The 26,703-nt window shown below is 37.6% G+C and overlaps 1 protein-coding gene and 1 long non-coding RNA gene across 2 annotated transcripts in view; one reads left to right on the forward strand and one right to left on the reverse strand.

Annotated features, from left to right (window-relative positions):
• Positions 1 to 26,703, forward strand: part of LOC106092734 (uncharacterized) — a 437,945-nt gene that overhangs the window by 406,722 nt on the left and 4,520 nt on the right. The window contains exons 12-17 of the mRNA XM_059362614.1: positions 3,572 to 3,653; positions 8,803 to 9,015; positions 12,496 to 12,691; positions 16,317 to 16,462; positions 20,595 to 20,890; positions 21,432 to 21,556. Coding sequence (XP_059218597.1) covers positions 3,572 to 3,653; positions 8,803 to 9,015; positions 12,496 to 12,691; positions 16,317 to 16,462; positions 20,595 to 20,890; positions 21,432 to 21,556 — 1,058 coding nt within the window. The remainder of the gene's footprint in view (positions 1 to 3,571; positions 3,654 to 8,802; positions 9,016 to 12,495; positions 12,692 to 16,316; positions 16,463 to 20,594; positions 20,891 to 21,431; positions 21,557 to 26,703) is intronic.
• On the reverse strand, positions 4,464 to 4,804 carry LOC131995034 (uncharacterized). Its single transcript, XR_009397081.1, has 2 exons — positions 4,636 to 4,804; positions 4,464 to 4,527 (listed from the first exon to the last, which is right to left on the reverse strand). It is a non-coding gene; the product is annotated as an uncharacterized LOC131995034 (long non-coding RNA).

Here is a 26,703-nt window from a genome sequence, read left to right on the forward strand (position 1 = left end):
AATTTGGGCAGCTAGCCTTAATGTTCGAACGCTATCGTGATTTCGACACTCGGAGGGACATAACTTTATGAGGTCTTAGACCAATCATTCGAGGTGTTACAAACCGAATGACTACATTAATTTATCCTATGAAAGTGGGTATAAAAGGTTTAGATGGTAAGCCTCGGCTCGGGCGGCTCTGTTTTTTGGAGTATTCTGGCAATATGACCTACACTTAGAATCCTAAATCCCAAGTAAAACTTTCCCTTTCTATACCCTCCACTATAGAATGAAGATGTAGTAAGGACATCTAGTGATCATAAACCGATCACTATAATACATCTTGAGCCTCTAGAGGGCGTATTTCATATGTGATTTGGCTGAAATTGTGCACAGTGATTTTTCTATAACCTCTAACATACGTGCCAAGTATGAGTTGAATCGATCTTAAACGCGACATAGCTCCCATATAAACAGATCTCCCGAAAGCATTTTTTGAGCTCCTAGAGTTTGCCTATGACCTTCAATATGACCTTTAAATATGGTCTGAATCAGACCATAACCTGATATAGCTCCATATAAACTCCCAATTTTATTTCTTAAGCCTCTAGAGAGCAATTCGAAACCGATTTGCACATTGACTCTTTCTTTGACTTTTAACATACATGCCGAGTATGGTCAGAATCTGTCGAAGCACTTCTTTTCAACTTTTTATACCCACCACCGAAGGATGGGGGTATATTAATTTTGTCATTCTGTTTGCAACACATCGATATATCCATTTCATATATCTTAATCAGCGTAAAAATCTAAGACGATCTAGACATATCCGTCTGTCTGTTGAAATCACGCTACATTCTTCAAAAATAGAGATATTGAGCTGAAACTTTCCACAGATTCTTTTTTTGTCCATAAGCAGGTTAAGTTCGAAGATGGGCTATATCGGACTATATCTTCATATAGCCCACATATAGACCGATCCGCCGATTTAGGGTCTTAGGCCAATAAAAGCCACATTTATTATCCGATTTTGCTGAAATTTGCGACAGTGAGTTGTGTTAAGCCTCTCGACATCCTTCTTCAATTTGGCCCATAGCGGTCCATATTTGAATATAACTGCCATATAGGCCGATCCACCGATTTAGGGTCTTAGGTCCATAAAAGCCCATTTATTATCCGATTTTGCTGAAATTTGGGACAGCGAGTTGTGTTAGACCCTTCGACATCCTTCGTTATTTTAGTCCAGATCGGTCCAGCTTTGGACACAGCTCCATATAGACTGATCCTCCGATTTAGGGTTTAAGGCCTATAAAAGCGACATTTATTATCCGATTTTGCTGAAATTTGGGACAGAGAGCTGTGTTAGACCCTTCGACATCCTTCGTTAATTAAGTCCAGATCGGTCCAGATTTGGATATAACTGCCATGCAGACCGATCTCTCGATTTAGGGTCTTAGGCCCATAAAATCCACATTTATTATCCGATTTTGGTTTTGGGCCCATAATTGACGCATTTATTGTCTGATTTCGCCGAAATTTTGGACAGTGAGTTGTGTTGGGCCCCTTGACATTTTCCTGTAATATGGCACAGATCCGTCCAGATTTGGATATAGCTGCCATATAGACAGATCTCTCGATTTAAGGCCTTGGACCCATAAGAGGCGCATTTATTATCTGATTTTGCTGAAATTTTGGACAGTGAGTTGTCTTGGGCCCTTCGACATCCTTCGCCAATTTGGCCCAGATCGGTCCAGATTTGGATATAGCTACCATATATACAGATCCTCCGATTTAGAGTCTTAGGCCCATAAAAGACGCATTTATGAAATTTTGGACTGTGAGTTGTCTTGGGCCCTTCGACATCCTTCGCCAATTTGGCCCAGATCGGTCCAGATTTGTATATAGCTGTCATATATACTGATCCTCCGATTTAGGGTCTTAGGTCCATAAAAGCCACATTTATTATCCGATTTTGCTGAAATTGGGGATAGTGAGTTGTGTTAGGCTCTTCGACGTCCTTCTTCGTTTTGGCCCAGATCGGTTCAGATTTGAATATAGCTGCCATATAGACCTATCTCGCGATTCAAGGTTTTGGTCTCATAAAAGACGCATTTATTATCCGATGTCGCCGAAATTTGGGACTGTGAGTTGCGTTAGGTCCTTCGACATCCTTCTTCAATTTGGTCTAGATCTAAGTCTAGATTTGGTCTATAGCTTCCATGTAGATCCATCTCTCGATTTAAGGTTTTGGGCCCATAAAAGTCGAATTTATTGTCCGATGTCGCCGAAATTTGGACAGTGAGTTAAGTTATGCCCCTCGACATCCTTCTTCATTTTGGCCCAGATCGGTCCAGATTTGGATATAGCTGCCATATAGACCGGCCTCTCGATTTAAGGCTTTGGGCCCATAAAAGGCGCATTTATTTTCCGATTTTGCCAAAATTTGGGACAGTGAGTTGTGTGAGGCCATTCGACATCCTTCTTCAATTTGGCCCAGATCGGTCCAGATTTGGATATAGCTGCTATATACACCGGTATCTCGATTTAAGGCTTTGGGTCCATAAAAAGCGTATTTATTGCCCGATTTCGCCGAACAGTGAGTTATGTTAAGCCATTCGAAATCTTTCTTCAATTTGGCTCGGATCGTTCCAGATTTGAATATAGCTGCCATATAGACAGATATCTCTATTTTAAGTCTTCACTGAAATTTGACACAGTGACTTATGTTAGGATTTTCGACATCCGTGTCGTATATGGTTCAGATCGGTTAATTTTTAGATATATGGGTTGCCCAAAAAGTAATTGCGGATTTTTTAAAAGAAAGTAAATGCATTTTTAATAAAACTTAGAATGAACTTTAATCAAATATACTTTTTTACACTTTTTTTCTAAAGCAAGCTAAAAGTAACAGCTGATAACTGACAGAAGAAAGAATGCAATTACAGAGTCACAAGCTGTGAAAAAATTTGTCAACGCCGACTATATGAAAAATCCGCAATTACTTTTTGGGCAACCCAATAACTACTAAAAAGATCAATATTTTGTTATACACAATTGAACAATGACTTGTACTTATTAGTAAATGAAAATTTTTACAAATTTTGCCCATGAACATTCCACTAAGGAACAGGGGCAAACTTCTCACATATCAAGAGTGCAGTCTTCTTTTTATAGTCGAGTCCGAACGGCGTGCCGCAGTGCGACACCTCTTTGGAGAGAAGTTTAACATGTCATAGTACCTCACAAATGTTGCCACCATTAGGAAGGGATAACCACCGCAGAAAATTTTTTCTGATGGTCTTGCCAGGATTCGAACCCAGGCGTTCAGCATCATAGGCGGACATGCTAACCTCTGCGATACGGTGGCCTCCGGTCTCCTCCAAATACTTCTAGGTATTTGGTCCAAATCGGAACATATTTCGATATGGCTGCTATGGGGCATAAGGTATGAATTTTTCACTGAATTTTGAACGAAAGGTGGTTTCCATAGATACCCTAGGTCCGGGCGAACTTAACGCCTTTTTACTTTTTTTTTTAAATAATAAACTTTTATCTAAATTTCTTCATCTTCCTTCTTTCTCTTCTATTTCAGATCACACGACCGTGAAAGTGGTGATTATGCTGGCTCAATATCAGATCTTCAAAGTGTTACCTCCCGTCTCAGCACAGTGTCGGTAAGTGTAAAATCCAATTCATCCTCCCTACCAAAAAAACTTCCCAAAAAAAAAAAACAAATTTCGCTTGCACCTGGTTCCCAGTCATGTCAGCGTGATTTTATTTATGTTTCATTTTATTTCGTTATTTTTGTGAGAAAAAACTCTTAAAAACAATTTATTTGAGAATTAGATGAAATGTTAGCGTTAATGCAGCACAAGTGCAAATAATCTAAAAAGTCTGTGTGTGTCCGCATAAAGTTGCTGCAACGTTTAAACAAAACAAAAGATTTTTCTTTTGGAGAAAGAAAATTTTCCCCCTCAATGGCGATTGATGGCCAGCAACACCAACAAGCCTTCCTGCCACCCAGCAGTTTGGTATTCACATAGGTTCTCGTTTTTGGCCCCATCGTTTGCCACACTGAAATTGATAAAGTGCACTTGAGCAAACAAACTTTTATTGTTGCAGCAGTATTTTCTTTTGTGCTTCTGCAGCACTTTAAACCCAATGAGAAAATTTAGCCAAACTACCGCGGCTAAAGGAAATAAACGAAGAACGAACATAGTGAATGTTTATGTTGACGATACCGAATGATGGTAGAATGGTAGGTATTTGCTTGGGTACGTTAGGCCTAGGGTTGCCCGACAATTTCAGGGGAAGTTTTGTTAAAATTTTTAATTCTAAGTAGATTTATGAAAAAAAAAATGGTAAAAAAAAATTTTTTTTTTTTTGAAAATTTGTAATACTCTGTTAGGGTATTGTTGACCTGGTTTAAAATTCTTGTAATTTTGTTGTATTGTATCGGCTATAGGTCCATTAAAACACAAATATTTAAGGTTTTTTTCTTTTATTTTTCTCCAATATTTCGGTAGACTCCGTCTACCATTTTCAAGGCTAGTTGTATTTAAATAAAAAAACAGAAAAACACAAATTTTAGTAAAAACGAATCACACAATAAAAACAGAAAAACAATAATTTTTAAGAAACTTTAATTCCTATTACATTTAATGAGTTGTTACACGAACTATTGTCTGTTGGCAACTAAATGTTCTCTTCTGCTGTGCTTGTTGACTGTGTGGCGGTATACCTTCGCGCAGCTTTCTATATCTTTCTTGAAATTCATTCTCTCGTCAGGCGGTAAGTCGATGATATGCAACATCTCGAGAGTGAATCTTCGTCTGTAATTGTTCTCTTGAGCTAAGATGTCCACATCGTTGAGGTTTGGCTTATGACCAGTCAATGCACAGTGGGCTGCTAGTGCAGTTTTCTGCTCGATTGGTCTATTATTGGCTTTTTGGTCAGATTTATGTGCAGATAACCTAGTTTTCAATTTCGTCATGGTAGTGCCAATATATGCCATCGGGCATATATTGGACTTGTCGCCGTTGCATCTAATTTTATATACCACGTTTGATTTCTCCTCATTTTTAATTTTACATTTTGTCTTGCTGAATAATTCATTCACAGTTTTGCCTGTTTTTAATGCGAGATGGTATTTGTCCTTGTCGTATAGATTTGATTTGCCAAATCTTTCGGAGAATCCTTGTATGTATGTTAGCGATTTATAAATTTTTCCTTTTGTAGGCTGCTCTCCGTCTATGATTTTTCCAAGACGTTCCTTGGCCTTGCCTAATAGTGAATTAATTGTCCAATTAGGGAAGTCGTTGGCTCTAAGAATTGCCTTTATTTTCCTCTCATTGTCAGGATGAAAGTCTGGATCACTAATGCTAAATACTCTTCTTATAAAATTCGTTGCTGTGTTTGTTATTACTCTCTTGTGGTGTTTAGAGTAAAAATTGATTAATCTTCCGGAAGCCGTCGATTTTTGATACCAATCTATTTTTAGCTGGTTGCCATGTCTATAAACTACCGAGTCCAAATAAGGTAGTTTGCCATCATATTCTTCTTCCTTCGTAAATTGGATGTAGTTGTTGAAGGAGTTCAGAGTCTTCAGCGTCTCTGCCACGTCTGATTTCTTCAAAATCGCGAAAATGTCGTCTACATATTTTGTCAATATCTTAGGTTTTCTTATTTTGTCAAATGTGTTATTGAGAAGTTCCTCCATTACGATGTCAGCAATAATGGGTGAAGCGGGTGATCCCATTGGCATTCCTCTAAGCTGTTCATACAACTTGTCATCGTATTTAAAATATCTGCTGTCCTTAATGCAGAATGTTAGAATTTCCTTGAAAATTTCCCTTGGAATATTGGTATATTTTTCAATCTCGTCCCATTTATTCTCAATTGTCTGGAGTGCTAAATTTATTGGAATACTTGGGAACAAGGACACCACGTCAAAAGATACTAAAACTTCGTCATTTTCTATGGTCATGTTCTTTATCTTAGCTTTAAAGTCCACTGCGTCTTTCACATTATATTTGGAATCCTTGGTGATATTTTTCAAAATATTCACTATGTACCTACATAGATGATAGGACGGCGCGTTTATTGATGAACATATTGGTCTCAACGGTGTACCTTCTTTTGAAGGTATCAGCATCCAGGAGAAGAATAAATTGACCAGCAAGACCGCATTGGCCCCTCGAATATATGGACTCCCAAAGATCCATAAAGAAGGTACACCGTTGAGACCAATATGTTCATCAATAAACGCGCCGTCCTATCATCTATGTAGGTACATAGTGAATATTTTGAAAAATATCACCAAGGATTCCAAATATAATGTGAAAGACGCAGTGGACTTTAAAGCTAAGATAAAGAACATGACCATAGAAAATGACGAAGTTTTAGTATCTTTTGACGTGGTGTCCTTGTTCCCAAGTATTCCAATAAATTTAGCACTCCAGACAATTGAGAATAAATGGGACGAGATTGAAAAATATACCAATATTCCAAGGGAAATTTTCAAGGAAATTCTAACATTCTGCATTAAGGACAGCAGATATTTTAAATACGATGACAAGTTGTATGAACAGCTTAGAGGAATGCCAATGGGATCACCCGCTTCACCCATTATTGCTGACATCGTAATGGAGGAACTTCTCAATAACACATTTGACAAAATAAGAAAACCTAAGATATTGACAAAATATGTAGACGACATTTTCGCGATTTTGAAGAAATCAGACGTGGCAGAGACGCTGAAGACTCTGAACTCCTTCAACAACTACATCCAATTTACGAAGGAAGAAGAATATGATGGCAAACTACCTTATTTGGACTCGGTAGTTTATAGACATGGCAACCAGCTAAAAATAGATTGGTATCAAAAATCGACGGCTTCCGGAAGATTAATCAATTTTTACTCTAAACACCACAAGAGAGTAATAACAAACACAGCAACGAATTTTATAAGAAGAGTATTTAGCATTAGTGATCCAGACTTTCATCCTGACAATGAGAGGAAAATAAAGGCAATTCTTAGAGCCAACGACTTCCCTAATTGGACAATTAATTCACTATTAGGCAAGGCCAAGGAACGTCTTGGAAAAATCATAGACGGAGAGCAGCCTACAAAAGGAAAAATTTATAAATCGCTAACATACATACAAGGATTCTCCGAAAGATTTGGCAAATCAAATCTATACGACAAGGACAAATACCATCTCGCATTAAAAACAGGCAAAACTGTGAATGAATTATTCAGCAAGACAAAATGTAAAATTAAAAATGAGGAGAAATCAAACGTGGTATATAAAATTAGATGCAACGGCGACAAGTCCAATATATGCCCGATGGCATATATTGGCACTACCATGACGAAATTGAAAACTAGGTTATCTGCACATAAATCTGACCAAAAAGCCAATAATAGACCAATCGAGCAGAAAACTGCACTAGCAGCCCACTGTGCATTGACTGGTCATAAGCCAAACCTCAACGATGTGGACATCTTAGCTCAAGAGAACAATTACAGACGAAGATTCACTCTCGAGATGTTGCATATCATCGACTTACCGCCTGACGAGAGAATGAATTTCAAGAAAGATATAGAAAGCTGCGCGAAGGTATACCGCCACACAGTCAACAAGCACAGCAGAAGAGAACATTTAGTTGCCAACAGACAATAGTTCGTGTAACAACTCATTAAATGTAATAGGAATTAAAGTTTCTTAAAAATTATTGTTTTTCTGTTTTTATTGTGTGATTCGTTTTTACTAAAATTTGTGTTTTTCTGTTTTTTTATTTAAATACAACTAGCCTTGAAAATGGTAGACGGAGTCTACCGAAATATTGGAGAAAAATAAAAGAAAAAAACCTTAAATATTTGTGTTTTAATGGACCTATAGCCGATACAATACAACAAAATTACGAAAATTTGTAATTTTAATTTTTTTTTCTTTTTGAAAATTTGTAATTTTAATTTTTTTTAATTTTTTCTGTATAATTTGTTAAATTCAATTTATTTTATTCAATTTAAATTTTTTATTTGATTTTTTTGCTTTATTTTATTTTGCTTTAGATTATTTAATTCTTTAAATTTAAATTTGCATGGAAAATATTTTTTATGTAGCCTACTTCACGGCTGAAATGAACTGAGTGAAATTCAAAACCTCAAACGGCATCTCTTTTTTTGAAATCCATTCCAAGGACATTTGTTTTCACTTAAGTCTGCTTGAATTTCGATTTGGTAGCAATGTTTATTTTTGTACCAAATTGTTGCCATTTGCCGAAAGCAAATTGTGTTTAGAAGCTTTGTGATAATAAAATCCCCCCTCCTCGCACATTTTTAGCCCCAAGAAATCAACAAAGCAATACCAAAGACCATGGTCATAAGAGTTGAAACTCCAAATACACCGCAAGTCACCGCATAGAATATCTCCTTTGGGTTCCTTGGGGATATTCGGCGAATGGCTGGCTGGCCAGGCCATGCTATCCATCCTCTCGCTATCACGACCACATACACTTTGGCAATAAAGTCACGTTTTGGGTTTGAATTTAATTGCGTTTTAATGTGAATGTGAACAGACACAATGAGTTTTAATTTGATTTGCTTGACCTCCAGTACAGTCAACCGACGTACTCACACCATAAACTAGCAATTAACCGCATCCTTATGAAGTGCATGAGCTTTACTCATTCGCAGTCCTATCATTTCCATTACCTACTTTGCCTCATCCTCATTGTCTTGTATTATGGCCATACACTGCATTTCAATTTCTTCTTTCATTTCTCACTCACTTTCTGCATTTCCTTTTTCGTTCACAGATTAGTACCAATAATTGCACGGCTCGTTATCGTACTCTGAGTGGTGGCCTTGGCAATTCACCGTCTCTGTCACCAAGTCCTTCGTCCGATTATGAAGACATTGGGATTGGAGCACCACGTGCCTTGCCTCCCAGTTTAGCGGCGAAGGTTAAAAAGAATGGAGCAATTGCAACAAAATCAAATACAATTAGCCAGAAGGCAACCATACATCATGTAAGTACCATTTGTACCGGGAAGATGAAAAAAAAATCAACTACTATTGACTTAAGTTTGATTAAAGAACAATAAAACGCAGCATTTTTATGTTGAAGCGAATTAAAGCTAGAAATGAAAAATTCTATTCTATTGAATAAGAAATAATAAAATTTAAAAAGGTTTAAATTTAAAATACGTAATCATATTAAATTTACAATGTTAAAAGGTGAAAAAAATTATGGTGCATACTTTCAGGAGTAGTTGCAATATTAAAGCAGAGGTGAAAATAGCCGGGCTAACAAGTTGTCCACTACTATTGACTTAAGTTTGATTAAAGAACAATAAAACGCAGAATTTTTATTTGAAGGGAATTAAAGTTAGAGTTGAAAAATTCTACACTTTTGATTAAGAAATAGTTAAGTTTTGAAAAGGTCTAAAGTTAAAATACATAATCATATTAAAATTGCAAACAAAAGTGCTCATTTACGGAAAAATTATGGTGCATACTTTCAGGAGTAGTGGCAATATTAAAGCAGAGGTGAAATTGGTGGGGCTTACAAGTTGTCCACCACTCTGGGCTTTGTATTTGTGGTAATTAAAATTAAAATAGTCTGATGGGCCCAACGACTTGGATGACTTGACGCCACGGATGACCTTTCTAACTTCGTCCACGGTAAATTGTGATGGCCATCCATTGGCTCGGAAACCACAGATACGAGGAATAGACCTCCTCCTAGCCTTGTCACTTTTGGGAAGCTCAATTAATAGGGGGTTAAACATTTTGGCGCATCTCTTCGAGTCAATCACAGTTACGTCGCCAAAAGTGACTAAGCTCCTGTCATCCCATCTTCCGGGGTTCGAGATTGAATACTGTTAAGACCATAGCTTTGAATACTCACCAGCTCAGGTTAAGGAACTGGGGATACTTCTCTCATATCAACGAGTGCAGTCTGATTATTGTTCAAGCTTAATGATAAGGGGCCTCCTTTTTTATGCCGAGTGCGAACGGCGTGCCGCAGTGAGACTCCTCTTTCGGGAGAAGTTTTTACATGGCAGGATATCTCATAAATGTAGCCAGCATTAGTAAAAGGATAACCACCGCCGAAAATTTTTCTGATTTTCGTGCCGGGTTTTGAACCCAGGCGATCGGCTTTATAGACGGACATGCTTAACTCTGCGCCACGGTGGCCTACCCAGCTCCGATAAAAAAACACCGTTTATGAAATCGTAGCAGCAAAATGTGGTCTAGGCCATACCTTACGCAACTCACTGTTCCAAGTTCAGCTAAATGGGGTAATAAATTGGTCTTATGTAAGGTCAATTCTTTAAATTGGGTAGTCGGTATATATAGCAACTATATCCAAATATGATCCCATCAATAGCACATTGGGAAAAAATGTGTAGGGGTCTATTACTACCTACCGTATAACAGAAGAATGTCGAGGGTCTTAAGGCATCTCACTGTGCCAAATTTCGCGTCAATCGGGCGATAAATGCGGCTTCTATGGGCTTTAAACCTTAAGTCGGGAGATCGGTCTGTATGGGGGCTATAAAAAGATATTGTTCGATTAAGTCCATTTTCATGTCCTACCATGTTAGAAACAGAAAATTGGGCAAATATGCGCCTTTATGGGCCCAAATATATGCGCCATTTATGGGCGCAAGACCCTAAATCGAGAGATCGGTCTATATGGCAGCTATATCCAAATCTGGACCGATCTGGGCCAAATTAACAAAGGATGCCGAAGGGCCTAACACAACTCACTGTCCCAAATTTCAGCAAAATCGGATAATAAATGTGGTTTTTATGGGCCTAAGCCCCTAAATCGGCGTATCGGTCTATATGACAGCTATGTCCAAATCTAGACCGATTTGGGCCAAATTGAAGAAGGATATCGAAGGGCCTAACACAATTCACTGTCCCAAATTTCAGCAAAATCGGATAATAAATGTGGTTTTTATGGGCCTAAGACCCTAAATCGGCGGATCGGTCTATATGGCAGCTATGTCCAAATCTGCGCCGATCTGGGCCAAATTGAAGAGGATGTCGAAGGGCCTAACACAACTCACTGTCCCAAATTTCAGCAAAATCGGATTATAAATGTGGCTTTTATGGCGAATCGGTCTATATGGGGCCTATATGAAGATATAGTCCGATATAGCCCATCTTCGAACTTAACCTGCTTATGGACAAAAAAAAGAATCTGTGCAAATTTTCAGCTCAGTATCTCTATTTTTAAAGACTGTAGTTTTGTTTCAACAGACAGATAGACAGACGGACGGACATGTCTAGATCGTCTTAGATTTTTACGCTGATCAAGAATATATTTACTTTATAGGGTTGGAAATGGATATTTCGATGTGTTGAAAACTTCCTTCGGTGGTGGGTATAAAAATTATGGATAATTTTATTAGTTCGCAAGATAGCATACTTTCGGCAGATGGAAGGACAAACATTGCAATATCGTTATGGAATGTCATGTTGGTGCTAAGCTAGACTTTTTCAAAGTATTTTGCTTTACTGTTTTGAGAATTGTTTTGAGAATTGTTATAATTTTTATGTTATCACAAGTCATAAATTTTCCTGTTTTTTGACAACCCCTGAAAGTATGCCACATATTTGAAACCCTTCGAAACACTACCTTAAACCAGCAATTAACGATTTGAAATTTCAAGGTTTTAGATTTACTAAATTAAAATAAAATTTGTTTTAATTTTGCTTAAAGTAACTTTATTTCGTAACTAAGCATAACCATTTAAAACTCCCCTAGGTCTGGGATTATTTGAAAAACTTTGTGATTTAATTAAAATGCTTAGACTATGGCGAGCGGTGCTTTTGCAAACTTTAAAATTATTTTCTTCTTTCTCAAGGCGTTAAACAATGCAAAGACATGAAATGGAATTGATGTGTTTTCTTGTTTTTTCTTTTTATTTTCATGTTTGTCTTCAATAATCTGATGTTTCTGCTGCTGCTGCTGTTGTTGATGCTTCTTTTTGCCCCATGAATATGGATGGCGATGATGGTCATGCCTTATGTTATGGATACATCATCCATGGCCATGGAACAATAATTGACTCAATGCCTACTGTGTTGTTTTATATACTTTTTGCCATGGTGGTGATGTACATCATCTCCATGAATATGTGTATGCTGAATATTGAATGATTTGGAATGGTTAACTGGCTGGCTGATGTATGGAATGGAATGGAATACTACTGCCCGCTGCCTTGTTTTGGTATTTCTCTATGAAAACTTTTCCTCATGGAATAACCATCATCATCATTGGATCGTCCGATGGCACAACGAACAACTTTAAAAATCCACATCACAAATTCCAACTACCAACTTCTGGAATTGTGATGCAATGTGATGCCTTTCGCTTTTATCCATACATACTCGAATGGATGGTTGGATGGATGGATGGCTATGTGGCTAACGTTGTTGTTGTTACTGCTGGTGATGGCTATGTTGATGGCTCTGATTCACCCCGTTCCCAGACCAACGAAATGCGAAACTCACAAAAGGAAATTGGCACATTTAATGAGAATGGAGTGCGAAACTTTGTTGCCACAAAGGATACTTCAAGGGATTTCAGCAATTCCCAAGATAATACGGACCGGGGCAGTATGAGCGATCAGGCCTTTGCATATTCAGCGAGTTCGGTGGAAAGTTTACCCAGTGCTTCCGGTTCAAGTAAGTAAACGTAGTTGTAGCAGTTTATATTCACAATGTTGTAGTTTTCTGCATATATTGCCAAAGTGTTGCGTTGTTGTCCAAATAAGCCATGCATAGAGTTCTTAAGTGTATATCTATCTCTCTCTCTCTCGCTCTCTCTTTCACTGGCTTTCCCTTTGTTATCTCTCGCTGCTTGGTTGAAAATGCATTTGGTTTCTACTTCCAAGGCATATCATCAGCTTAGTCTATTACCAAAAGCACAATCGTCATAGAAGGATGACTGGTTAGTTGGCGGGCTGGCCGTCAAAAGGGGGGGGTGGTGGCGGACTAGGGTAGTTGTTGGTGTTCAATGGATAAATGAACGGATTCTAATATACCAGAGGATATGGGATACAGCTTTTCTTCTTCTCCTTCAAGTGATTCTAATACTGTTTTGGTGTTTTATTGCCAATTTGGTTGATGTGTTGGCTGTTGCTGCTGTTGTGGTTGTTGTTGTTTTTATTAGCATATCTACCAAAACCAGTGTTTTGTTGATGAGTGCACAAGTCCACAACAACATTTAAGTCTACAGCAGGATGTGGCTGGGCTTGTCTGTCATAAGAAGTGTGGCAGTGAGTTTTGTTCATGTTACTGTCGTAGTTGTAGCTATAGCTGCTGCTGCTACAGTTGTTTTTCGTTAGTTGGATTTAAGTGGTTTTTTGGTTAAAACTGTGGAAATTTTGAAAACTTAATGAATTTTTAATATGCTTCCGGAATGTTAAAGCCGCCTTTGCATGCTGATGCCAACTCTTATTGCCCCTCTTTGCTGCTACCCTCTCTTTTGTGAGAGTGTGACGAGGAACTGTAGCCGAAAAGCTTTTAAAAAACAATTCTACATGTCCACACTTATGGGTAGCAGTCTTTGAGATAGCAAGTGGCATGAGGTGGCAGTGTTGGTACAGTGGTTAAAAAAAATATTTTTTTTTGAAAATTATGTCAAAATTTAATTTATTTAAAAAATTTAAAATATGTTTCAATAATTTATTTTTATAAAAATAGAAATGTTGACAAAATTTTACTTTTTAATACAATTTTTATTTTTACATAAAATTAGAAAAAAAACAAGTAAGAGCGTGCTAAGTTCGGCCGGGCCGAATCTTATATACCCTCCACTATTGATCGCATTTGTCGAGTTCTATGCGCGGTATCTCTTTTTAGACAAACATAGAATATTAAATAAGAACTGTTATGCTATTGGAGCTATATCAAGTTATAGTCCGATTCGGACCATTGTGTAATATTTCAGTTCATTCGGATAAGAATTGCGCCTTGTAGGGACTCAAGAAGTAAAATCGGGAGATAGGTTTATATGGGAGCTGTATCAAGCTATTGATCGATTCAGACCAAATTAGACACTTATGTTGAAGGTCATGAGAGAACCCGTTGTACAAAATTTCAGCCAAATCGGATGAGAATTGCGCCCTCTAGAGGCTCAAAAAGTCAAGACCCAAGATCGGTTTATATGGCAGCTATATCAGAACATGGACCGATTTAAACCATACTTAGCGTAGTTGTTTGAAGTGCTACCAAAATAATACGTGCAAAATTTCAATAAAATCGGACGAGTATTGCGCCCTCTAGAGGCTCAAGAAGTCAAGACCCAAGATCGGTTTATATGGCAGCTATATCAAAACATGAACCGATGTAAACCATACTTAGCGTAGTAGTTGGAAGTGATACCGAAGCACTAAGTGCAAAATTTCAATAAAATCGGATAAGAATTGCGTCCTCTAGAGGCTCAAGAAGTCAAGACCCAAGATCGGTTTATATGGGAGCTATATCAAAACATGGACCGATTTGGCCCATTTACAATACCAACCGACCTACACTAATAGAAATTATTTGTGCAAAATTTCAAGCGGCTTTACTCCTTCGAAAGTTAGCGTGCTTTCGACAGACAGACAGACGGACGGACGGACATGGTTAGATCGACTTAAAATGCCATGTCCGTCCGTCTGTCTGTTGAAATCACGCCACAGTGTTTACAAATAGAGATACTGCGCTGAAACTTTGCACCGATTCTTCTTTTCTTCATAAGCAAGTTAAGTTCGAAGATGAGCTATATCGGACTATATCTTGATATAGCCCCCATACAGACCGATCCGCCGATTTAGGGACGTAGGCCCATAAAAGCCACATTTATTATCCGATTTTGCTGGAATTTGGAACAGCGAGTTGTGTTAGGTCCCTCGATATCCTTCGGCAATTTGGCCCAGATCGGTTTAGATTTGGCTATAGCTACCATATAGACCGATTTCTCGATTTAAGGTTTTGGACCCATACAAGGCGCATATCCGATATTAGGTAATAAATCCGCTTGTTAAAGGCTAAATACCCTAAATCGCCAGTTCGGTCTATATGGCAGCTATATCCAAATTTAGCCCGGTATGGCCCATTCAAAAACTTAACCTGCATATAGAAGAAATACGAGTCTGGGCAAAATTTCAACTCAATTTCTTTATTTTTAAAGACTGTAGCGTGATTACAAATGAGGGACATACGAGCATCGTTAAATCGTCTTAGAATTTTACAACGATCTGAAATATATATACTTTGTAGGGTCCGAAAAGGACATTTCGCTGTCTTCTTATGGGGATGGGTTTAAAAATTTTCATTATTTTATCAAAATTTGATAAAAAAAGGAATTTTTTTATGGGAAATTTTTTTAAATTTTTTACTTTCCCCTTGCAAACGTATAAAACTCCTGTGCTGGACACCCTTGCATCTACGACAGCAAGAGCATACGTCCTTTTCTTAACATGCTAATGCACAACTGTATGGAGTTTTGTGTTCCACCACCTCTGCTATATCAAACCATGGCTTTGTGTCTTTTGGTGTGTCCTGCCTTAAAACAGTCCTGCAGCAAGTCAAAAAACTTGTTTACTAGTCGAAAAAGGGGGTGAAGCTTGCTTTGCATGGCCTGGAATACGATAATACTTGAATTGAGATATGCTATTGAAGACAGCATACTATAAGTTGGGGGGGGGGGGGGGAAAGGAAAAAGAATTTCATGTGCTCTCTTTTTGCAGGAAACTCTATTAATGAACAACTACAGCAGCAACAACAAACACTACTAGCAAAGTATTCCTTCAAGTATTTTCTTTGTATAATCATGGTCCAAAAAAACAAAATACAACCAAGAAGTAGAACAAGAACAGCAAGACCATCCATAGCTTTGGAAATTAAGCAAGGCATTGCCACAAAGGCGAGCGACTGCCAAACTTTGTTTGTGTGCTGCTTTGGAAAATTGATGAAAATTTATTTTTCCCAAAGTCGCCAAAAGACAGTGAGCTCTAGCCAGCACCACCAACAACAACAACAACAACAACAACATTAACAAATAGTAATAATACTACAACAAACAACAAACATTCGAGAAGAACCAAAAAATTAATTAAAAATACTTAAAATATTTCTTAAGCAAAGTTTTTCGACAATCCTGTCATCGTACTCCCCAGAGAACCACTTGTGCCAACACAGTGGCAAGCAAATGCTTGCTTCCACATCCATCCATCCCTTTGTTTTAATATCGGCCCCCACTTCCTTTGTTGTCGTATTTTCGGCTTCATTTCATACATTTAATTATTCTCACATTCACTTGCAGGCACTCAGGCTCTAGTACGTCCAGGCAGTCCGCAAAGTTCCATTTCCACGGATGATCGCATCTCGTTAGCAGCGCCCATATGCAAGGCAAAGGCTCTTGTCGATAGCATGGCAAATCCTTATGATAAGGATGCACTTAAATTTAAGGTGAGTATCAAAACAGCAAAGACGACCCCGTCAGTCAAAAAATCAAAGTGACACGAAAAATGCCAATGTACTGGAGAGAGAGAAAAAAAAGAAATATGAGAATGAGGAACAGCAAGCCATCCATTCATTTTTGCTTCCATAAAAACGGATGTCAGTACAACAACAGCAGCAGCAACAAAAGCTGATTTGCCGTGTGTTCTGCTGTTCCGGTATCGCTCCATTGGGTCTATGATGAATGGATGTGCCTTTCAAAAACTAAACGGAAGATGATGGAAAATGTTCCGGTAGATTTTGCTTTAAAACTCTTTTTTTTAGCTTTTGCATTTTATATGTTAGGGTAAGCATAGCTGGCATACTTAGCTCATTCTTGTGTCGGCAACATCTGGAAATAATAAAGAAACGACATCATATAAGAAATTGTTACGCCATTTTTTGTCCATGCACAAATGTCTGTCTGTCCGTTTTACTATTGCTGAAGCATTTAAATTCTTACAATGTGCATAATCTTCAATTAGAACGTTAACGCATAACGCATTTAAATATAAGGGGAACGAAAAAAGTACCAGGGAATGGTAATGTTACAGTAATTTTACAGCTTAATGATAAGGGGCCTCCTCCTCCGAGTCCGAACGGAGTGCTGCAATGCGACATCTCTTTGAACAGAAGTTTTACTTGCTAGTACCTCACAAATGTGGCCAGCATTAGGAGGGGAAAACCACCGCTAAAAATTTTTCTGATGGTCACGCCAGGATTCGAACCCAGGCGTTCAGCGCCATAGGCGGACATGCTAACCTCTGCGCTACGAAACATTAATAAATTTTGATTTAAAAAAATATATGAACTTGAGTCAACAAAGAGTCAAATGAAGGATTCTTTTTATAACAGTTACATATATCATCTGGCAGATATTGTTGTACCGTTATACATTACAATATATATATATATATTTTAAATACAAAATATAATGCAAATAGATTCAAATGAGAGTCATATTGTAACATAGTCTTAAAATCCGGAAACTGTAATAATATTTATTGAAATAATATTTTTTGAAATATAAAAATTTAAAGATAAATCGTTATTGGTTAACCGTTAACGTGATCATAAGAAAACTGTTATATTATAATAGATTTTTTTGTTACATTCCACAAAAGAGCGAAAAGTGTCAGGAAAGTCATTTTGCATGAGTTAAAGCAAATATCCGAAAGCTGTTATACTGTTATACAAGAAATTGTTTGGTTTGGTTTTTTTGTTTTTTTTTTATGTAAAATATAATGAAGAAAGAACAAAGAGCTAAGACATGAAGTCAGAGTTATTTGATGGCAATTAATAAAAATATTCGGTAACTGTTATACTGTAACATATTGAATTATCTTTAAACTGTTTTACTGTTTTGCACTGAAATATTTTTGATTTTTAATTAATATTAAAAAATAATAAGAAATCTGTCATTTTATTGCTATTAACTTAATTATATGAAAACTGTTATACAGCAATATTTTAACTGAGATTTTATTCTTTTTAATGCAGAAGAATTAGATACAGTGACAGTTAGTGCAATTATCAGGAAACTGTTAAACTCTTATAAAATGCAATAAATACAGACTACAGATGGAGTGATTTTATAACAGTTAGTATAAATGTCCGGAAACTGTTACACTATTAAGCATTGGAAAATTTTTGAATTTATGTAAAATCTACAAATAAGAAGTGTCATGTTATGACTTTTAACTCAGGTATCAAAAAACTGTTATACAGACATACTGAACTGAGATCTGGAAACCGCTACACTGTTATACTTTGGAATATTTTTCAATTTTTGTTAAATCTAAAGAAGACTTAGATCCTGTATGAACAGAACCACTTTTTGAACTGTTAAGTCAAATTACTAAAAACTGTTATACAATTATGCATGAACTGAGATATCGAGTTATCTGGATGCTGCTTTAATGTCATACATCGAGATATTTTTATTTTTTGTTAATATTAAAATATAATAAACAAGGGCAATAAATCAGTCATTTTATAATTGTTAACTCAATTATCCAAAAACTATTATACAGACCTAACTTAACTGAGATTTTATTCTTTGAATTTTCTATTCAAAGAAAAAAACGAGTTACAATGCATTTAGAGTGAGATTTAGAGTGATCTTACAACAGTTAATACTATCCGAAATCTTTAATACTCTTATCCGAAAAACTGTTATACATTAATATTTTAACGGATTTAGTTAAAAATTTAAGAATGAAGGAAAATTAAGCTTTTCACCGGTCAATATATCAAAATTGACAGTTTACCAAAAAATCGGGTCGATTGCAACCTAATTTCTATTGAGTTGCCAATGACAAATTTTTACAGAAATTTCCGTTTTTGTATCAGTTTAGGTAAGGTTGAAAAGAGGGTGCAGATATTAATCCGCCTATGCCTCTATGCACATTCACCTAAGCCAGTAATCGGCTTGTTGTGCGCTCTAATTACTAAAAAGTAACCTCGAAAAAGAAAATCTATGTTAGAAATTCCGTGCTACTTACCATCTCTTTAATGGTTTTCCACACCACCTAAGTGTCGGTGTCTGTTAGCCGCGAAAGCCGGACAATGACATAGGAAATGCTCCAACTTCTCATCATTTTCCCCGCATGCCCTACACATATATATATATTTTTAAGCATTTTCATAAAGATGCAAAATTGGCAGTCTGCCTAAACGCACATCGAGATCAATATGCAAAATTTAGAAAAATAATGTAGAGTGTGAAAAAACTCTTAACAACCTTAGTTTCAAAGTCTACCTCATTTTTCTGAGCTTTATCATGTCTAAAAAAATTTGCTAAATCTGTAAAATTGAATTGGCATAAGTCATAAAGTCATTTAACAGTTAAAATAGTTATCCGGAAGCTGATGTTTTAATTTTTAATAAAAAAATTTTTAAATTTAGTTGTTTATAACAGTTCACTTAATTATCTCGAAACTGTTATACATTAACGAAACGAACATTCTAATGATAAAATCGTATTATTGTGGCATGATTTAAATATCTTACATATAAAGGAGGCTACCGTAGCGCAGAGGTTAGCATGTCCGCCTATGACGCTGAATGCCTGGGTTCGAATCCTGGTGAGACCATCAGAAAAAATTTTCAACGGTGGTTTACCTAATGCTGGCATCATATGTGAGGTACTATGCCATGTAAAACTTCTCTCCAAAGAGGTGTCACACTGCGGTACGCCGTTCGGACTCGGCTGTGAAAAGGAAGCCCCTTATCATTGAGCCTAATACTTGAATCGGGCTGCATTCATTGATATGTGAGAAGTTTGCCCCAGTTCCTTAGTGGAATGTTCATGGGCAATTTTTTCGCAATTTTTACATATAAAGCAAACTTTCGATTTGACTTCTTGAGCCACTAGATTATTAATCGATTTGTCTGAAGTTTGTTTTTAAAAATATCGAGAATATACGTATGTATAACTGTATAACAGTTTCAGTTTCCGAAATTGCGTTAACTGTTACAAATCACTTAAATGTATATTTTTTAATTTACGTATTCAAACAAAATCAAAAAACATTTCCCATATTACAGTATAACAGTTTACCAATAAATGTGTTAACTGTTATATAACAATGTTTTTTGCCCATGTCTCCACCACTTTTTTTTTAAATGCCATCTCCTTAAAAGTCTGTTTTTCACTAAAATATCCCCTTTAATACAAAAATGTATAACAGTATAACAGTTTGTGGATAATTGCCGTATCTATCTGCACTATTTTTGTTTAAAAAAATATGTATGGTATAGGTTATAAAATATTCGACTATGCCGAATTGTGCCTTAGTTTATAGTTGTCTTGTTTGTTGCATTGTATGACACAAAATATAAATTGTCCCTTGGCATTTTGCAATACCATACTTCTTGCATCCCTGCTTGGCTTCGATTTATGTTGTCAAGCCATGCTTGCTGCCTTTTACTCTTCTCTCTGTCTCCTATGGTAAACTCATCCATTGAGTTATTTGTGACACTTAAGTCATTCTGTCTTTATGTATCTTAAGTTTTTTTTTGTTTTCTTAAAATTTCTTTCATTTTTTTCATATTTTTTTATAACCTTTTTCTTATCCTTTTCATAATAATAATTCTACAGAAAGGTGACATAATAGAGGTGCTTTCAATGAACGCCTCCGGTATATGGAAGGGTCGTTGCCATGGCCGTGTGGGTCATTTTAAGTTTATCAATGTCGAAGTGTTGCCAGATCAGCGTCTTAAGCATTCGCATAGTAAGACCTTAACGGGTCTCACGGGCAAAAGTCTAAGTGCAGCCATGGGAGCCGGCAGTGGTGGTGGCAGGCATCTGTCTAACGTCAATGGACCCCATTCGGTGGAGGATTTACTGATGCGCATTGGCTTAAAGGAGTACACATCAGTGTTCGTTTTAAATGGGTAAGTGTGTGTGTGTGTTTGTGTCTACAAAGTAAAGTAAATCCTTTTGAAATTTATTGATATGCCATTGCTGCGGCATGATCGAGTGAATGGGGTAGAAAAATCTCTCTTTTTTCGATGCCATAAACGTGTTATGATTTCCCCTTTTTTTTATTAAGGCGATATATGACGATAAAAGGAAAAATGGACATTTTGGATAAGGGTTTAAAAATTTAAGAAAAAAAAACATTGGTTGTATGGCATTAAAATTTAAGGTTTTACAAGAATTTGGAAGAAAATATTATCGATATGTGTGCATTTTTTCTGCTAATTCAAATTCTATAGCCAAAACAAAAGAAAATTAAATTAAAATGAAATATAAACAAATAAAAAAAAAATTTACAAAAATATTACCATGTACAGAAAATGCCAATTTATTTAAAAGTTCTTTTTGTTATTTAAATTTTAAAAAAATATTAGTTAAATTCCTTACAGATTGCTCTTTTACTGTGCATTTCGACGTTTTTAACCAAAAAACACTCTTTTTTTATTCCCTCAATAGCTACGAGGACCTGGAACTGTTCAAAGAACTTGAACCTGCTGACTTGGATTATTTGGGTATTGTTAATCCGGATCACCGCACCAAGTTATTGACAGCCGTGCAGCTGTTGCATGATATGGACTGTGGTAAGTTGCGTTTACATCCAACAAAATGTATGAAAATTTTAAATGCAGTGTATTTTTCGGAAGCAAAACTGTAGTTCTTAAGTTAAAAGTTTTTTCTTGGTTCATGCATGGTTCGGTCGACTGGCCAATCAATTACAAATGGGTGTGAGTTTCAGGCAAGTCTTGTATTCCCGACGAACATCCTAACGTCAGGGATAAGAAGACGAATATCCCTGGAACACACGCCATGAAAATAACGCTACCCACATTCCGACGATGTTCAAGAGAAGCAATAGAGTTGGATACCCTAGTGTCCCCAATCAACATCATTGCTCTCCGTTGAACCCTGTCAAGTAGCTCCAAGGATGATTTTGGTGCTCCTGCCCATATATGAGAGTTATATTCCAACCTCGGCCAGATATTGAGAAGATCAAAAGAGGTGAAATATTTCCTGCACCGCTTAAGAAAGCCCAAACACTTGAATGTTTCTTTCGACACTTCGAATACGTGTTTTGACCAACGGCCATCACATTGTATCTTCATGCCCAGAACATCAAAAGTATCTGACTGTTCAATATCTATACCGTCGATATATATCGACGATTGATGTGGGTCAGTGAATCGCTTGTGAGATAAGAAACAGCACTGCGTCTTCTGTGCGTTAAAGTCTACACTGTTCATTCTACCCCACTCGGAAATGGCCAACAAATCCTGGGAGAGCGTCTCATCTATAATATGCCTCCCGTCCACAATTTCTTGAGGACTAGGCCTATGGTCGAATGAATATGAATGACACAGACTACTGTCATCGGCAAATGAGTAGACTGAATTCGGAGTCTGAGCCAATAGATCGTCAATGAAAATAAGAAAAAGGGAAGGGGAAAGGACAGAACCTTGTGGCACACCTGCGGTCAATGTATACTCAACCGATGAGTTCCCATCTACAACAACTCGTATTGTGCGATCTTTGAGAAAGCTCGATATAAATCGAACGAAGTTATTACCGACCCCAAAAGCGACAAGCTTTGATAAAAGTGCAACGTGCCAGACTCTATCAAATGCCTTGGAGATATCCAGAGCCAAGACCTTACTCTCGCCAAACTGGTGGATAGATCGACTCCATCGTTCCAACAAAAAATGCCATTAGGTCTCCGTAGAGCCATTTCTACGGAACCCATACTGTATGTCGCTAAGAAGGCCATTGGACTCTAAGTATCTGATTAGATGATGGTTTACCATAATCTCCATAACCTTAGAGAACGCGAAGCATATCGCAATTGGCCGGTAATTCGCAGGGTTGTTCGCCCCACCTGTCTTGGGGATGGGCTGAACGTTCGCAACCTTCCAATGCGCTGGAAAAACACCCGCACGGTAATCAAGGTTGAAGAGGTTGCGTAGTGGACGAAAAACAAGCGTCGAAGAACACTTACAAAGGACAAGTGTTGATATACCGTCCGGGCCCGGAGATTTATTAATAGTTATCATATTCGTAGGGGGTGCTTTAGGGCGTATCGCGAAAGACTTTGCTCCAAAATTTGATATCAAATTCGTTTTCTACTCTCAAATACCTTTCATTTGAGCCCCATATTGTCATAATGAACCTATCGTATTTATAGGAGAAAAAGTGCTCAAAAGAAAAAAAAAAATCTAATGTCATATTCATAATCTAATCCCAAATACCTTTCATTTGAGTTCTATATAGCCATTGGGGTGTGGGGCGACCTCCCATTACTTAATTTTATATGCCATATTTGTAATCTACAGCCAAATACTTTTTACTTGAGTCCCATATTGACATGAACTTCAAATATAGCTGTTTAGAAGAGTTTTGGGGTTGGGTCGGCCAGCTGGGTATACTTGGACCCTAAATTTTAATACGATATTTGTTTTCTAGTCTCCAATACCTTTCATTTGATACCCATATTGTGCTTATCGGTCAACTTTTGATCTTGGATGGTGTTGTTGGGGTAGGGGGAGGGTCCGCCCCTTTCCGATATCAAAAAAATTGTATAGCCTATGTTTCCTTTCAGATATACTTACACAATTTGTGAACATTTGAAGAAAATCGGTACAGCCGTTTTTGAGCCTACGGAGCAAACACACAAACCGAGTCCCAAATAGTTATAATTGGTTAATATGCCCATTTGGGCCATTTGCCCGAGTCCCATATAGTCATAATTGGTTAATATGCCAATTTGGGGCGTTTTCGGGGGTGGTATAACCCCTTATATTTCAATCTGATTTTGTATGACGGAATACTCCCAAAATACCTTTCATTTGAGCCCCATATTGATATAAACGTTCAATTTGTTAGCTTGGAGGAGTTTCGAGGTTAGGGCGACTTCTTGGGTAATTGTAACCAATTTTTAATACCATATTGGCATTCTACTCTTCAAAACCTTTCATTTGATACCCATATTATGATTATCGGTTCACTTTTGATTTTGGGTGGTGTTTTGGGGGTAAGGGGGGAGGGTCCTCCCCCTTCCGATATCAACAAACTTTAAAGCCTGTTCCCACCAAACTTTAAAGCCTGTTCCCACCCACCCCCCCCCCCCCTCCTGCCCATATCCGCAATCTACTGCCGAATACCTTTCATTTGAGTCCCATATTGTCATGATCGTCCAATAAACCTATTTTAGGGGATTTTGGGGTTGGGGCGGCCCCCCCAATTAGATTAGGTATGAATGGCAGTCCTTTACAGTCTCACTTAGACAATTTTAGGTCCATTGTGATACCATAGTAGCGACGGACGAAGCTTCTGGCGGAAATCGAACCCACGACCCCTACACTGGTAATCCAAGCACGCTACCAACTCTGCTACCGGGGCGCCCTAGTTACTTGGACCCAATTTTTAATATGAAATTCGTACTCAACTCCTGATTATCGGTCCACTTCTGATTTTGGGTGGTGTTTCGGGGGTAACGGGGGAGGGTCCGTCCTCTCCCGATATCAAAAAGCTATAAGGCCTGTTTCTCCCTCCTGCCTATATCCGCAATCTACTGTCGAATATCTTTCATTTGAGTCCCATATTGCCATAATCGTCCAATAAACCTATCATAGAGAATCTGGGGGTTGGGGCGGTCCCCCAGTTAAGTTCGGTATGAGTAGCAGTCCTTTACAGTATACCTTAGACAATTTTAGGTCCATTGTGATACCACAGTACCGACAGACGAAGGCTTCTGGCGGCAATCGAACCCACGACCCCTGCACTGGTAATCCAAGCACACTACCAACTCCGCTACCGGGGCGCCCTAGTTACTTGGACCCAATTTTTAATATGAAATTCGTGTTCTACTCCTGAGTACCTTTCATTTGAGACCCATATTGTCCCGATCGGTCCACTTTTAAATTGGGGTCGTAATTGTGGGGTAAGGGGGAGGGTCCTCCCCCTTCCGATATCAAAAAATTGTGTAGCCTATGTTTCTCTCCAGACTTACCTACACAATCTATGAAAATTTTTAAGCTAATCGGTTCAGCCGTTTTTATATCCACCACCATAGGATGGGGGTATACTAATCTAGTCATTCCGTTTGTAACCCCTTGAAATATTTGTCTAAGACCCCATTAAATATATATATTCTCGATTCTTTCGACGTTTTGAGTCGATCTAGCCATGTCCGTCCGTCTGTCGAAATCAAGATAGAGGTCGAACGCGTAAAGCTAGCCGCTTGAAATTTTGCACAGATACTTAGTATAGATGTAGATCGTTGGGGATTGCAAATGGGCCATATCGGTTCAGATTAAGATAGCTCCCATATAAACCGATCTCCCGATTTGACTTCTTGAGCTCCTGGAAGCCTCAATTTTTGTCCGATGTGGCTGCTGTTTTGCATAAAGTGTTCTGTTATGACTTTCAACATCTGTGCCAAGTTGGGTCCAAATCGGTGTATAACCTGATATAGCTCCCATATAAACCGATCTCCCGATTTGACTTCTTGAGCCCCTGGCAGCCGCAATTTTTGTCCGATTTGACTGAAATTTTGCATAAGATGTTCTCTTATGACTTTCAACAACTGTGCCAAGTAGGGTGCAAATCGGTTTATAACCTGATATAGCTCCCATATGAACCGATCTCCCGATTTGATTTCTGGAGCCCCTCGAAGTCTCAATTTTTGTCCGATTTGATTGAAATTTTGCATGTAGTGTTCTGTTATGACTTCCAACCACTGTGCCAAGTAGGGTCCCAATCGGTCATTAACCTGATATAGCTCCCATATAAATCAATAGCCCGATTTGAGTTCTTGAGCTCTTACAAGCCGCAATTTTTGTCCGATTTGGCTGAAATTTTGTGTAGTGTTTTGTTATGACTTCCGGTCTTTCGATCATCCTTGTTCGGTTCCTCAAAGTTTTAATTTTTGGTGGTTTGACAGAAGTTTGCTATGCAGAATAATTTTATGCTCTACAACTTAATTTATTTGTATACATTTTTAGCAGAATCCATGATGGTGGGTTCCCAATATTCGGCCCGGCCGAACTTAGCACGTTTATCTTGTTAAGAATGGTTTTTATTAAAATTTACTACTAAATTTCCCATGAACACTCCACATAGCAACGGGAATGTTCAATAATAAACGGCCTCCCTTTTTATGGCGAGTCCGAACGGCGAGCCGTATAGCGACACCACTTGGTAGAGAAGTTTTAACATGGCGGGATACCTCCCAAATGTAGCCAGCACTAGTAAAGGGATAACCACCGCTGAAAATTTTTCTGATGTTCACACCGAGTTTTGAACCCAGGCGTTCGGCGCCATAGGCGTTTTGCGTCGTGCGTTTTGTTAAAACTATATCATTATCATGCTTAAGCTACTCTCTCTCTCTCTCTTTCTCTCTCTCTCTCAAATTTATTTGCAATCGCTTGAGCAATTTAATGAACATAATTCATTTATAAACTCTTCTTCGGCAGTAACTTTCTTCCGCTGCCATATTTACCAAATAACTCAATTGAACAATTTTGTAAAGTTTTAAAAAGAAATATTCCCTTCTACCTATCTACACTGTGCTCAAAGGCAAATTAAAAAATTTATTGGCATAGTGAAGGGGGTGAAATAAATCCCCTCAGCAGCACAACACTGAAAATATTTGGGCTGAGCAATGACTTGTTGAACGAGTTATTTTTTTTTGTTCTTTTATATGCCACAGAAAAAAAAAATAAAAAAAAATGAATAT

This window comes from Stomoxys calcitrans, chromosome 2, assembly GCF_963082655.1.
Source record: "Stomoxys calcitrans chromosome 2, idStoCalc2.1, whole genome shotgun sequence".
NCBI classification, from domain to species: Eukaryota; Metazoa; Arthropoda; class Insecta; order Diptera; family Muscidae; genus Stomoxys; species Stomoxys calcitrans.